General features: G+C 34.8%; 1 protein-coding gene across 7 annotated transcripts in view; it reads left to right on the forward strand.

Moving 5' to 3' along the window:
- Positions 1–13754, forward strand: part of CLOCK (clock circadian regulator) — a 134711-nt gene that overhangs the window by 90209 nt on the left and 30748 nt on the right. For all 7 annotated transcript variants that reach the window (XM_004460594.5, XM_004460595.5, XM_058298419.2 and 4 more), the window contains 3 exons: positions 7656–7776; positions 12171–12284; positions 12413–12531. In XM_004460594.5, the coding sequence (XP_004460651.1) occupies positions 7656–7776; positions 12171–12284; positions 12413–12531 (354 nt within the window). The remainder of the gene's footprint in view (positions 1–7655; positions 7777–12170; positions 12285–12412; positions 12532–13754) is intronic.

A 13754-nucleotide genomic window follows, 5' to 3' on the forward strand; every position in this document is an offset into this window, starting at 1 on the left:
CTAGTGAGTTTAGCAAGGGTGCAGATCAATATACAGACATCAATTTTGTCTTAACATACTAGCAACAAACAATTGCAATTGAATTTGAAAAACAGTACAATTTATAATAGGATCAAAATATGAAATACTTAGAGGTAAATCTGATAAAAGATTTGTAAGACCTGTACACTGAAAACTACAAATCAAAGATAACCTAAATTAGGTAGAGGGAAATCCCATGTTTATGATAAGATTCAATATTGTACACATTTCAGTTTTCCCTAATTGGTCTGTAGATTCAACATTGCCCCAGTCAAAGTCCTAGCAGTCTTTTATGTTGAAGCTGAGAAACTGATTTTAAAATTTAAGTTGAATTAAAAAACAGAATAGCCAAAACAACTTTGAAAAAGAGCAAATTTGAAGGACTTAACGATTTCAAGACTTCTAAAGGTACGGTAATCAAGATAGTGAGGCATTAACCTAAAGATAGATAAATATATCGGTGGAACAGAAGAGAGAGCCTAGAAATAGACCTATAGGTATGTTTAATTGATTTCCTACAAAATTGCGAAAGTAATTCAGTGGAAAAAGTATAGTCTTTTCAACAAATGGTGCTGTTAATTGTTGGCTATCCATTTACAAAAATTGAATCTCAGTGTATAACTTACACCATGTATAAAAATTAGCTCAAAATGGATCATAGAACTAAATGTAAAATCTCAGACTACAAAACCAATATTTTATTTTTAAATAATTGTGTTTATTTTATTTTTTAAGATTTATTTATTATTTATTTCTCTCCCCTTCACCCCCGTTTGTCTGCTCTCTGTGTCCATTTGCTCTGTGTTCTTCTGCGTCCACTTGCATTATCCAGGGGCACTAGGAAACTGCGTCTCCTTTTTGTTGCATGATCTTGCTCTGTCAGCTCTCCGTGTTTGTGGTGCCACTCCTGGGCAGGCTTTTTTCACCCAAGGCGGCTCTCCTTGCAGAACGCACTCCTTGCATTTGGGGCACCCCTATGCAGGGACACTCCTGCATGGCACAGCACTCCTTGCGTGTGACAGTACTGCGCATGGGCCAGTTTACCACACGGGTCAGGAGGTCCTGGGGATCAAACCTTGGACCCTCCATGTGGTAGGCAGACACTCTATAAGTTGAGCCATGTCCACTTCCCAGTTGTGTCAATTTTAATCTTGAATATTCTCAGGGGTTTTTTTTTTCCCCCACTTTGGAATAATGCCAAACACAAAATGGTCATTCAGTACATCTTGATTTATGAATATGAAATGAATGAATAGCAACATTACTTAGGGCCTTCTTTTCTAATAAGCCCGAATAGTAGGTGATAAGCTCCACATTTTTTAATTGTTTTGAGGGTAAAGAAAAGATTATAATTATGTGTGTATGAGCAAAGAAAAAGATAATTAACTGAATTTTCTGAGCAATTCTTTTTAAAAAAAAAAGTTTACATAGTAAAACAACCCAGGGAAAGAAACCCTGTATAGGATTAAGATAAGATTAAGTAATTGAAATATAAGTATAATGGCATGCTTTTAAAAATACACAATTTATTGCTTTTTCTTTTAGTTTGTATTTATAGAAACTATATAATCTTCGCTTTAGTCATAATCAGAGAATCATTTGCATTGTGGTCATACTTTTTAAAAGCCTGCTTCTTGGATATTTCCCTTGAACACCACTGATCTCTGCCTCATGTTACTTTATGCTACCATCTTGGCACTAATAGTGAATAATTGCCTGTAGTAGTTGTAAGCTTCTTGAGGGCAGGACCTTTGTCTTGAGAGCTATAGGGGCTAGCAGTTTCTCAGAGAGGCACTTTGTACTTATTTATAGAATGCAAGAAAATGAGGAGGCTGGAGTAACTGTTTTAAAAATCCCTTCCTTATAGCATACTGGTGATAGAACCCTAGTGAAGGAACATTTAATCACATTTTGAAATAGCCTGTGACAGATCTAAGTGGGATCCAAGTATTTGATCATTAACTACCCCCAACTTACTCCCCAATAAAAACATTCCTCACTTTCTCATTCCCTCTTGGATCTTTCTTTTTTTAACTTTTTATTTTAGAACAGTTTTAGATTTACAGAAAAATTGAAAAGCTAGTACAGAATTCTCATATACCACAAACCTGCTTTCCATGTTCTTAACATCTCGATCTAGGTCCTTTTTCTTTTTTTTTTTTTTTTAAAGAATATCCAGATATAATTTTTATGTGTTTATTTCTCCCCTCCCCTCATTTGTTTTTGCTCACTCTCTGTTCATCATCTTTTTTAGGCGGCACCGGGAACCTAACCCTTGACTCCCATGTTGGAAGGAGGCACCCAATCACTTGAGCCACCTCTAACTGCCCTCCTAGGTCTTTAATTTTATTTTTTATTTTTATTTATTTTTTAATTAAAGTTAATAGATCACAAGGAATGTTACATTAAAAAACATAAAAAAACAAAAAAAATTAGAGGTTCCCATATAACCCACTCCCCACCCCCCATCCCACTCCTCCCACATCAATAACCTCCCTCATCATTGCGGCACACTCATTGCACTTGGTGAACACATTTTGGGGCACTGCTGCACAACACAGATAATAGTTTACCCTGTACTTCCCACTCTCCTCCAGTACATTCAGTGGGTTATGGCAGGATATATAAAGTCCAGCATCTGACCCTGCAGTATCATTAAGGACAACTCAAAATCCCAAAAATACTCCCACATCACATCTCTTCTACCCGCTCCCTGCCCTCAGCAACTACTGTGACCACTTTCTCCACCTCATTGCTAAAATTTCTTCTATTACTCATCACAATAATCTTATAGTAGAGTATCGGTAAGTCCATTGTGGTTCATATTTTATTTCTCCATTCTGTGGACCCTGGGATGATGATGTCCTCATCACCTCTAGATCAAGAGGAGACTTATTCCACATGGATGATGCGTGCAATTCCTCTGCTTACATTTGTAGGCACTCTTGATTCCCTGGTGTGGTGGTTGACCAACTTCACCTCCCTGTTAGCTGACCTGGGTAAGACCAACGAACCAGAGAGTAGGAATTGCCACTCTGCTGAGGCTCAGGGCCCAGCTGGCACATGAGCAGTCCAGATATTCAAGTCTCCTGAGTATGGACCATCCCTAACACCAATCACAGGTTCAGTAAAAGTGACAGAAGAGGCATGTGTAGAAAGGTCACATCTGAGTCCAGCTCCATCACACTCAGGAGCACAAATTCCAAAGTAGAGCCCTCTGACATGGCACAGAGCTCCAAATCCATCTGTGGATCTCCATAGCATTCAGGAGAACCAGTACCTAGGGTTGTATCTAATTTGGCTTTTTCTAGGGTCTTGCTGAGGTGTGTTTAAGTGCAGCCCCTCTGATGACTTCCTGACTCTTTTTGGAAGACTCTTAGTCATGTCAACTCATTTGACTTTGCCATTTCCCCCTTTTATTCAAGGTCAAAGAGCAGCTTTTAACATTTGATCCATCATGAAGACTGAGATATTCTGCTGGTCTGAGTTGACCCTTTTATTCGAGGTCTCTTTCTAGTTGCTTCTCCAGGTAGTGATTGGTAGTAATCCCTTGGTGCCAAGGAAGCTCATCCCCAGGAGTCATGTCCCACGTTAGGGGGAAGGTAGTGCATTTACATACTGAGTTTGGCTTAGAGAGTGGCCACATTTGAGCAACATGGAGGCTCTCAGTTGGTAACTCTTAGGCACCCTACAGCTCTAGGCCTAGTTCATATTTCAGGCACACAGACTCCTAAGCATAGTCATCAATATCAAAGGCTTATTGTTGGACCATTCTTCCTTGTTGATCTTTGCCATTGCACTTGGGGGATTATTGTTCCATTGGGGAAAGTGACAGAACTCCCCTGGGTGGGAACTCAGCACTCCCTCAGTTGACGTTTGTAACTGTAACTACTATAAAAATACCCAACATACATGCCCTAGAGCTTACCATAGACTTCACCCATGTAGGCATCAGCTTGCAATCTTACTCTCTCCCCCACATTCCCCTCCTAGGTCTTTTAAATTGTTTCCCTCAACCAAAGGAGACAGGGTTTTTTGTTTTTTGTTTTTTGTTTGTTTTACTGCTTTCCAGTTACCATGGATACTTGTCTTCACATTAGTGATATTTCTGAGTTGTATGTTATTTGATGGCTTGAAAATATAAGCATAAGCTTATTTCGAGAAAATTAAACAGTCCTTATTTAGGATCAAATACAGTAAGGAAGAACTGGTTTTTGTTTTTTTTTTTGAGGGAATGTTGTCATTAATAATTAAACTGTAACAGGTGCCAAATAAAAGGTTTCTAACAATAATGTCCCTTTCCTTGTGTTTCAATATACTTACCTGTTTTGTTTAGAAGTGGATTTTTCGCTATTGCCCAGAAGGGAAGAAAAATTAGCAGATCCCTAAATTGGGTTTCAGTGATTTTAAACTTTGATTCAGTTGAAAGTTAAAACTTGCTATCTTAATCAGCAGTCAATATGGCTTCAGAGTTAAAAACTTAAATTTTAAATCTTACATAACTGTAATACTGGTTTGCAAACCTTGCAAAAACATTTAACTTTGTCACCTCATAGTTGTGACATTCATTTGGGCTCTTTTTTAACTATTTGTGGCTAATAAGCAGGCATAAGTACTATTTAATTCATTTTGAGATTGGAGAGAAGGTTTATATTTTTATATCCTGCTCTGTCTTTCAGTGACAAAATTATAAGGTCATATTCTTCCATGCCAAAAGGAATTTGACTTATCCTTAGGCCAGCAAGAAACATGAAGCACAGAGAGATTAAGCACAACTTAATTGTGCAACATCTTGTATAAGTGCCAAGACAAAAAGCCAGGTCTCTAACTCTACTGTGAACTTAAAATTTGTGAAATTTTACTACTTAACATTGAGTTCATCACATTTTCTTAAATGTGTTCTGAGAAGAATATATAAAAATTGTAGCCATGTAATAATAGGGAAAATGATGAACAACTCTGCAACCTCACAGAGTCCGAGACTAGTAATACCACTATTAAGGTAGGAGCCTTTGCAGTTCTACTCTCCTTAACATGGTAGTTAGGAATGTTTGAGACACTCAGTTTAAGCCTTGACTAGTATAAAGTGTTAGTATGCAGAAAATACAGTTGTGGATTTTTTTGAATAGTTATACAATATTGGTAAAATTTGGTTTGATAGGGCCAGAGTTTTTGTTCTCTATGCCTATAGATAAAGAACACAGTTGCTTACAAACATGTTTAATCTAAAATTGACATATTTTCAAAGGAGCTGCCTGACCCTTTTAAGCAGCTACTGTCTGCAGTAGTCAGTTGTTCACCTGTCACAACTGAGATGAAGGATAATTAGTAATAGTAAATAACTTCCACCTAATGATGACATTGATCTAATCGAGAAAAAAATACAAAACAGAAAAGGCTATTTGATTTATGTCATATACTGAATCAGCAGGATGTACAGTTCATCTTTTTCAGTTTCCCTTTGGTATGAACATGATCACTGAAAATAAATGAGGGAGATAGAACGAGCTAAATAGCTGCTGTTTTGTTTTCTGCCCTTTGAATTGTGTTTGGGAACTGAGTGGATGTCACAGTAACATCAAGTATGTTGAGCCTTATTTAGATGAGCCTTATAATGTAGTAGATTGAAAGTAGTGGTTAATGGAAAACTTCACACTTAACTAGTTGCCCGCTAACTCTGATACTTCAGATGAGAAAGTGCTAGGAGAAGCAGAGTCATGGGAAAGCAGTGCATGTGATTATAGATCATGCTACTCTTTATACTAGACAAAGATGAAAAACCCTATGAATTTATAGCAAAGCAAAAGCAAGAGTAAAATAGGCCAAATCATAATTTATTAAAATAGTAGTGATAGAAATTGATCGTAAGAACAAATAGTAGAAAAACTGTAATTCCCAAATGAAAATTTTAGTTCTTCAAATTGGTGTCTTATTTTTCTATTCTTTGTATACTATTTTTTTTAACATTAATACCAGTATTTTAATACTTTGTCAACAAAAGGCAATTTTCTAGCATTTCTGTTGTCCTCATTCATTCCTTCACTTCTGGAGGATTTCCAGACTTTCAGAAGAATCCTTATTAAAATACAAGTTTTTGTGTGTTTTTTTCCCCATTTTATTTTTTATTTGAGAAGTTGTGAGTTAAGAAAACAATCATGCATACCATACAGGATTACAGGTTTATTTCTGTATTTTAATAATACAAAACAAATAATATATTTAAGCCATTATCAGATAACTCCTTAGTCCAAAATAATTTACCATACTAGTAATTGTTTTATGCAAGGCATAGTATTATGCTCCTTAATTGGAAGGGAGAAAAAGGTGTGACTGGTATTATTCATTTACAGGCAATAGGGCATAGACATTAAAATATGACTAACAAATACTTTTTATGAGAAATGGGAAATGAATGATATGAGTAATAAGTACTAAAGGAATTTTTTTGTACTGTGGATTATAGTATTAACGAAATTATATTTTGAAGGAAATAATTTGAACTCGTTCTTGAACGATGAAAGATACAGATATGTGGAGAGAGGGTAATTCCACTTCATGTGATAGATTTTGAGAACTACAGAAAACAGAACAAAGAATATGAATGAATGGTTTATATGGAGAGTCATAAAATATCCCTTTCCTACCTTCAACCATCCGCAGTAGCTCAGTAGCAGGTCTCTTGTTATTTTTTGTTTTTGCAGTAGAAGTCTTCAAACAAAATATTTAGAAGTATTTAAAATACAAATAAAAGTGGAACTGCTTTGGTTGAATGCAGGGTGAAAGACCTTACCTCTGCAGATCCTTTATGTTTCCCTTCCCTGCTATACCTTCCTCCACAGTCCATGAGAAATCTTCGGAATTCCCAGGATTTCAGAGTAATCTCAAAATGTAGTCACCAAGTAGAATGGACTGAATTTTGTAGGAAATGGGAAGTCACTGAAGTTTTGTTATCTGTCATAATTAAAAATAGGAACTATCTTATTTATCTTTGATTCCACAGTTCCTGCACATTGTGAGCAACCTGATGTTGGTTAAATTACTGTTAATGAATCATGATTAAAGCCATATTTTAATAAGGGTTACAATGCTTAACATATTTCTAGCTTTCTTTTGTTGTTAGCTAAAAGCAAGGTTTTTTGACAACAGGATACAGTATAAATGCCTAAAAAGATGAAATAAAAAAAAGATACATTGGAAAATTAAAAAGACACAAAAGGCAGATTTCCTCTTTATTTAGCTATTAGTTTTTCCTTTATAGTACTGCACATCACCATAGTTTATCAGAGTTTTGAATAAATGATAAAGATAGACAAAGATTTTTCTCATTAATTTCCATACTCTGTTATATTTTTAAATGTTCAAATTTAATGAAACTTAGCTTTGCAAATAATTTATCAGGCTTTCAGGTCATATTGATCAGAAATCTGATGGCACTAGTATCAGAGGCATTAAGGTGATGTTAACCCTTTAACTCTTCCATCTTGTTTTTTGAGATGTGGTCATGAGATTGACATTTGTTGGTTTTCACAGATAATTGGAAATTAACCAATGAACTTCTGATGTTTTAATAGTGATTTTATGCTTTAAAAACATTTTAAGTTGTTAAAATTAGTCTTTTTAAATTTCATTTTCAGTCTGATCTTGTGGATCAAAGTATATTTAATTTTATCCCAGAAGGGGAACATTCAGAGGTTTATAAAATACTGTCTACTCATCTGCTGGAAAGTGATTCATTAACTCCTGAATATTTAAAATGTAAGTAATAACTAATTAATAACTGTTGAGAAAATGTTAAATTTTGTGTTTTATAGACAGAATTTATCCTTTACTTTTGCAACTTTATGACAAGTACATACCTGTCCAACTAAATTAACATACAACATCATTCCATATAACTTTTTTGGTCCTTTTTAAATATTAAAAGAGAGTATGAACTGGAACTGTGACCATATTAAAAGTCTCAACTCTATTTTAATAGAGTATATTGAAATCCTATCTTGTTTGTTATAAAAAGTATGGACCATGGTTATTTCCTAAAACTGCATTTTACACAAAAAAAGGTACCTGGTTATGTAATTCTTACTAATTTTTAAATAAAATATTTTGTTATTTAATGAGAGAAAATTAAACGTTCTCCCTTTCCCCTTCATTAATAAGCTGGACACTCAAGCTACAGGAAAAATCTAATTTCTGTGTTTCTTGTAAAATTATTAAATAAAGGTAATTAAACAACATTATTTAGATATATCTAATGTATGGGCCACTTACTCTATATCTTAAAAATTCCAGGAAGTATGAAAAATAGACTGTGTCATTAGAATATTATGAGTATAATCAGACATTTCTACTAGATTCACTGGAAAAATTAATTTGAACAGAATGCCTAATTTTCTACATTATGTTACCCTATATGTTCACACCCTGTGGTTTGGTAAATTTTAAATTTGGCCCTGATCTGTACGAGATCTTTAATCACTCTTCCTAATTTTTTTTAGACTTATCTGGTAATTCTGACATTAATCATTTTAAAGGTGTGGGGTTTTTTTTCCTTTTTTTTTTTTTTTTAGCGAACCCTCAAATTCTATAGCATGCTGGCTTTCCAAGAATTAAGGTGTGCACACAAATGCATATATACACACACACACACACACTTATATATATACATATCTTTGATAGGCAGGGATAGTCTGTCAAAAGAAGTTGAAAAGAATTAGAAACCAGGAGAATCCATTTGAAGCCTATTTATATTTATTTTAAAATCAAGTTCTTAGGAACTTGACCAGTAAGCTACTCTGGTCTAGTGCTTAGAAGAAAGATTTGAGCTGGATAAAATAGATGTTAGAAGCCAGTTATATCCGTTGAAGTCATAGAATTGTAAGACATTGCTACCAGAGCAGAGAGAGAAGAATAAGAAGGGAGGAAACTTGGGAGATAACAATAGGTAGAAAAGAAGTCCACTTATTTATTTATAAAGTTAATTTTAAAAGGGTGGAAATGAATAGAGTTGATAGTAACACATTATAGTGAGTATAACTAACACTGCTGATTTATTAATGTGATTATGGCTGAAAGGGTATCTATGGACATAAATGCCAATTGAAAGGAAACTAGAAAATAATCTAGGGAATGTATAACATAGTAATTTTGGTGGTAGATGAAGATTGTTGTTTAAGTGTAAATATAACAGTGGTCTTTTACAGCGTACTAAGAATATGGTGATACATGGAAAATTACAACTAATGTAACTTATTGATGATAGTTTACAGTAACATTTTACAGCAATGGCAAGAAGATGTTATTTCACTACTAAGGAAGAACAATAAGGGAGTGTATGGGGGTATGGGATTTTTCCTTTTGGAGTAATGAAAACATTCTAAAATTGAAGTGATGACAGCACAACTCTGTGTTGAAAATGAGAACCACTAAGTGTATACTTTGAATGGATTATACAAAGCATGAGGCTTTATAACACAGGTAATCCAGTGGTAGATTGATGGACTGTGGTTAACAGGAGAAATATGAGAATGTTTTCTCATGAATGCTAATAAATATAAACTACTACTGTTTATGTGTGCCTGTGTATGAATGGGATACTTCAGTAAAGTTTTATTTAAAAAAAAGGAGAGACCTTTATAACAGCAGAAGTGGCTGAATGAAAACCTCAGGCAGAAAGACCTTTGGCTACAGCTTCCAAAATCAGAGATAAGAATGGCAACAATACTTTTTGGTAGAGAAAAGCCTTAATTAAATAACTAACTCCCTAGTTAACTGATATACAAAAAAGTTCTCCCAGAAAAATGTATTTTATCCCAAAGGAGTAAACATCAGTAAAAATACAGGGAAATTTCTTAGAAAATTCAGGATTCTGCAAGTAATTTCAAGAAAAAAGTAATCAAAAAAAATTTTTTTAACATTTTACTCAATCATTTAGGTCATTGTATTAGTCAGCCAAAGGGGTGCTGATGCAAAATACCAGAAATTGGTTGATTTTTATGAAGGGTATTTATTTGGGGTAGGAACCTACAGACACCAGGCCATAAAGCCTAAGTTACTTCCCTCACCAAAGACTTATTTGGAGCAAGGTGGCTGCCAACGTCTGTGAGGATTCAGGCTTTCTGGATTCCTACATTCCTGGGACCTGTTTTTCTCTGGGTTCAAGGTTCCTTCCTTCCTGGGGCTGGTTCCTCTTTCCGCTGCATGCTGACTTCCCAGAGCGCCAGTTTAAGTCCTCAGCTTCAAATTCCAAAACCAAAACTCCAACATCAGAAACCCTCGCATCAAAAGCTCAAACTCTGTCCTTTGCCATGCCTTTTATTTGTGTGTCCCCACCCACCAAGGAGTGGGGACTTAACACGCTAATGACGTGGCCCGATCAAAACCCTGGTCATACTCAGTCATGCCCAGTAATAATCCAGATTACAAACACAATTCAATATCTATTTTTGGAATTCATCAATTATATCAAACTGCTACAGTTGTTTAGCCATAATGAAGGTAGGGTGATTTGTGTCCAGAGAAGAAATAGTATCAGAATTATAAAGGGCCTAACATTTCATCATATGGAGTTTTACTTTTTTTTATGCAATGGGGAACCAATGAAGGAGATCAAGGTGGTTTTGTGGTGTGAAGAAAAAGAAGACTCAGGTGGAAAATTATCAAGAGGATGAGACTGAAGACAAAAAAAGTAAAACGAAATAATCCTAGAATAGAAGGATGGATGGAGTAGAAAGAGGCTATCTGAATGTTAAATAGATGAACTCAAATAGGACTTGATAGCAGGTACCGGTGACTAAGTGGATAGGGATCATCAATGGAAAAGATTTTAGAAGGGAGAATAGTTAGATTTTGAACCTCTTGAATTAGATGATAAAAACATCTATCATGTTAATGACAAAAGAGTATGGACTTGATGCAATGAGAAAACGTGTTAATAGTCTTTGAATGCTGAAATGACATGATGAAAGTGCTATTAGTCTATGAGTAGTAAGCAAGGATGAATCAGTGTTGAGAGTGTGAAGACATAATAAATGAATAGAGCTGAGATAATTTGGGCATGTACTAAATTGGTAGTCAGTATTCAGTTAAGAAAAAAAATGACTTTTGAGAGTTTCTTTGGTGAAATAAATAGCAGGTCCTAGTGATAAAGACTTGTAATGAGAAATGAAGAGAAAAAATTGATAGGAAATCTAACCTGGGAAATAGGCACAAATAGGATAAAGAGGAACAACAACTGGTTTAGGAAGAAAGAAGATAAATTCACTTTCAGATATTTTGAGTTACATGGTTGGACAATCAAATGGAAATGTCCTGAAAGCAGTAGCAATCTGAGACTTTGTCTTACATGAAATGTTAAAGTCCAGGAGAGAGATTTAGGCGTAAAAAAGCTTACTAAGGCCAGTAAGTTTATAAATAGCAAAAGATCAAGACCAAAAGAACCTTTGTGAAGGCCCACAGTTTAAAGACAGATATTAGCAGAAGAAATAGGAATAATCAGTAGGGTAGGAGGTGTCATACTAGGGAAATGAAGTGGGGGGTTTAAAAAGAGGTAGAAGCAATGAGGAAAGACCACTGAAGTTGACAATACAAATGTTAGTAATCCTGAGAAGAGCAATTTCTGTTAATTGGTGAGGACAAAGCCACAGGACATGAAGCAAGGTAAATTAATGTATGGAACCTGGAGCACAATGAAAAGGAAGAAGATCTGTGACACTAAAAATGGTAGCATGAAGTATTCTTTGTTTGAGATAGGAAGACTTGATCAAATTTAAAAGTGGAAAGTGAGGAATCAAAGGAAGAGAAAGTGTAGTAACTGTGGTGTGACCCTTGTCTTAGAGAAGCAGTGAAAGATGTTCTAGGTAAAAAAATGGAAGCATTAGCTTTAGAGTGGGAAGCAAAACCTCTCTGAAATTAAAGCGGAGTTTAGGAAGGAAGAATAGAAAAAAAATGGGGAAATGTGAAGTTGTTTTCTGTTAAGCACAAGGTGGGGTCATCTCCTGAAAATACCCTATTTATGAACAAAATGAAATGTCATTGAATACTTCTGTTGGAGAAAAATAATGGTTATAAACTTACAATTTGTATGTAATCTTATTTCATGAAATATTCATTGCATTATATCAAAACATACCATATTTTTCCTGTTATTTCAGCAAAAAATCAGTTAGAATTCTGTTGTCATATGCTTCGAGGGACAATAGACCCAAAGGAACCATCTACCTACGAATATGTGAAATTTATAGGAAATTTCAAATCTTTAAACAATGGTGAGTTAAAAATGCTTCTCATAATGCATTTTAACTTGGTATTTTTTTATACTCTTAGACGAAGATGTTTGGATATCAGTAAAAACTGGGTGAATTAACTAATGATAGATATTTCCTTGTTGTTTTAGTATCCGCTTCAGCACACAATGGTTTTGAAGGAACTATACAACGTACACACAGGACTTCCTTTGAGGATAGAATTTGTTTTGTAGCTACTGTCCGGTTAGCTACACCTCAGTTCATCAAGGTATATTTCTAATTTTATTTCAGTTCAGGGATTTCAGTTTGTATCAGGAGGACTATCTTTATGTTTTTTGGTTTTTTTTTAATTGTTTCCAGAATAACTGAAACTTCTTGCAAACATTCAAGTAGTAATGGTTATGAATTATTAAATATACACAGTCATGGTATTTTTGAAGCAAATAATGAAAGTTACCAAAGCATTCATCAGATTGCATAACTAAATTTTAAATATATATCCTTTGCACTTAGCCAGTGTTTATATATTTTTTGTACTAATTTTGTGCAAAATTTTAGGAATTTTTTGTATAGTCGTAATCAGCACTAAAACAGAAAAGCCAAAATCTAGGTAATTTTTGAAGGATTGTTTGTGGAATTTTCTTTAGTATAAGTGACTTTTTTCCTGCATATAATTTACCTTTTCAATTTTAAAATTTAATTAAATAATTTATCTTCTTTTCCTGGGCCCAACTAGTAGATGAATAATAGGAAAGTGGAAAAGTGAAATATTTTGACTACCAGAAGGTGACTGGAAAGGGGAAGCCAGCTTCCTAAGATTTAAAATTTAGGGAGATAGCATTGTGTAGGACAGAGTACTGAATTAACACTTAGGAAATCTTAAACCAGTCTTGTTCTGTTTGTTTTGACATTAGGAAATAATAGCAATGGCTAACATTTATTGATGCTTACTTTCTGCTATATAATTTATATTCATTGTCTCACCTAATTCTCAAAAGAGCCCTATGAGATAGATGCTTATATGTTCCTCATTTTTATATGTAAGGAAACAGAGGCTTAGGGAAGTTAATTACTTGACCAAAAAATTTCAGCGAGTAAGCCATAGAGCCTGGAACTTGATTGTAGTTCTCTCGGACTCAAAGCCCAAGCTCTTAACAATTACACTGTGCCACACGAAGGTCATTCAAAGATACAGAAGCAGATTGGAACACATTGTTTAGTATGACTAGAATCTAGAGCGTGTGTGTTGAGGGTTGGGGATAGTGGGAGACGATGTTTAAAAAGTAGGCAGAAGGAGAGCAAATATAGCTCAAGTGATTGAGCACCTGCTTCCCATGTATGAGCTCCCAGGTTCGATACCTGGTACCACCAAAAAAAAACCCCAAAACAAATGAAAATAAACCAGCTTTCATTGGGGAGCAGATGTAGCTCAGTGGTTAAGTGCGTGCTTCTCCTCTACAAGGTCCTGGGTTCAATCTCTGATACTGCCTA

The sequence above is a fragment of the Dasypus novemcinctus genome, chromosome 1 (genome assembly GCF_030445035.2).
Source record: "Dasypus novemcinctus isolate mDasNov1 chromosome 1, mDasNov1.1.hap2, whole genome shotgun sequence".
Classification (NCBI taxonomy): Eukaryota; Metazoa; Chordata; class Mammalia; order Cingulata; family Dasypodidae; genus Dasypus; species Dasypus novemcinctus.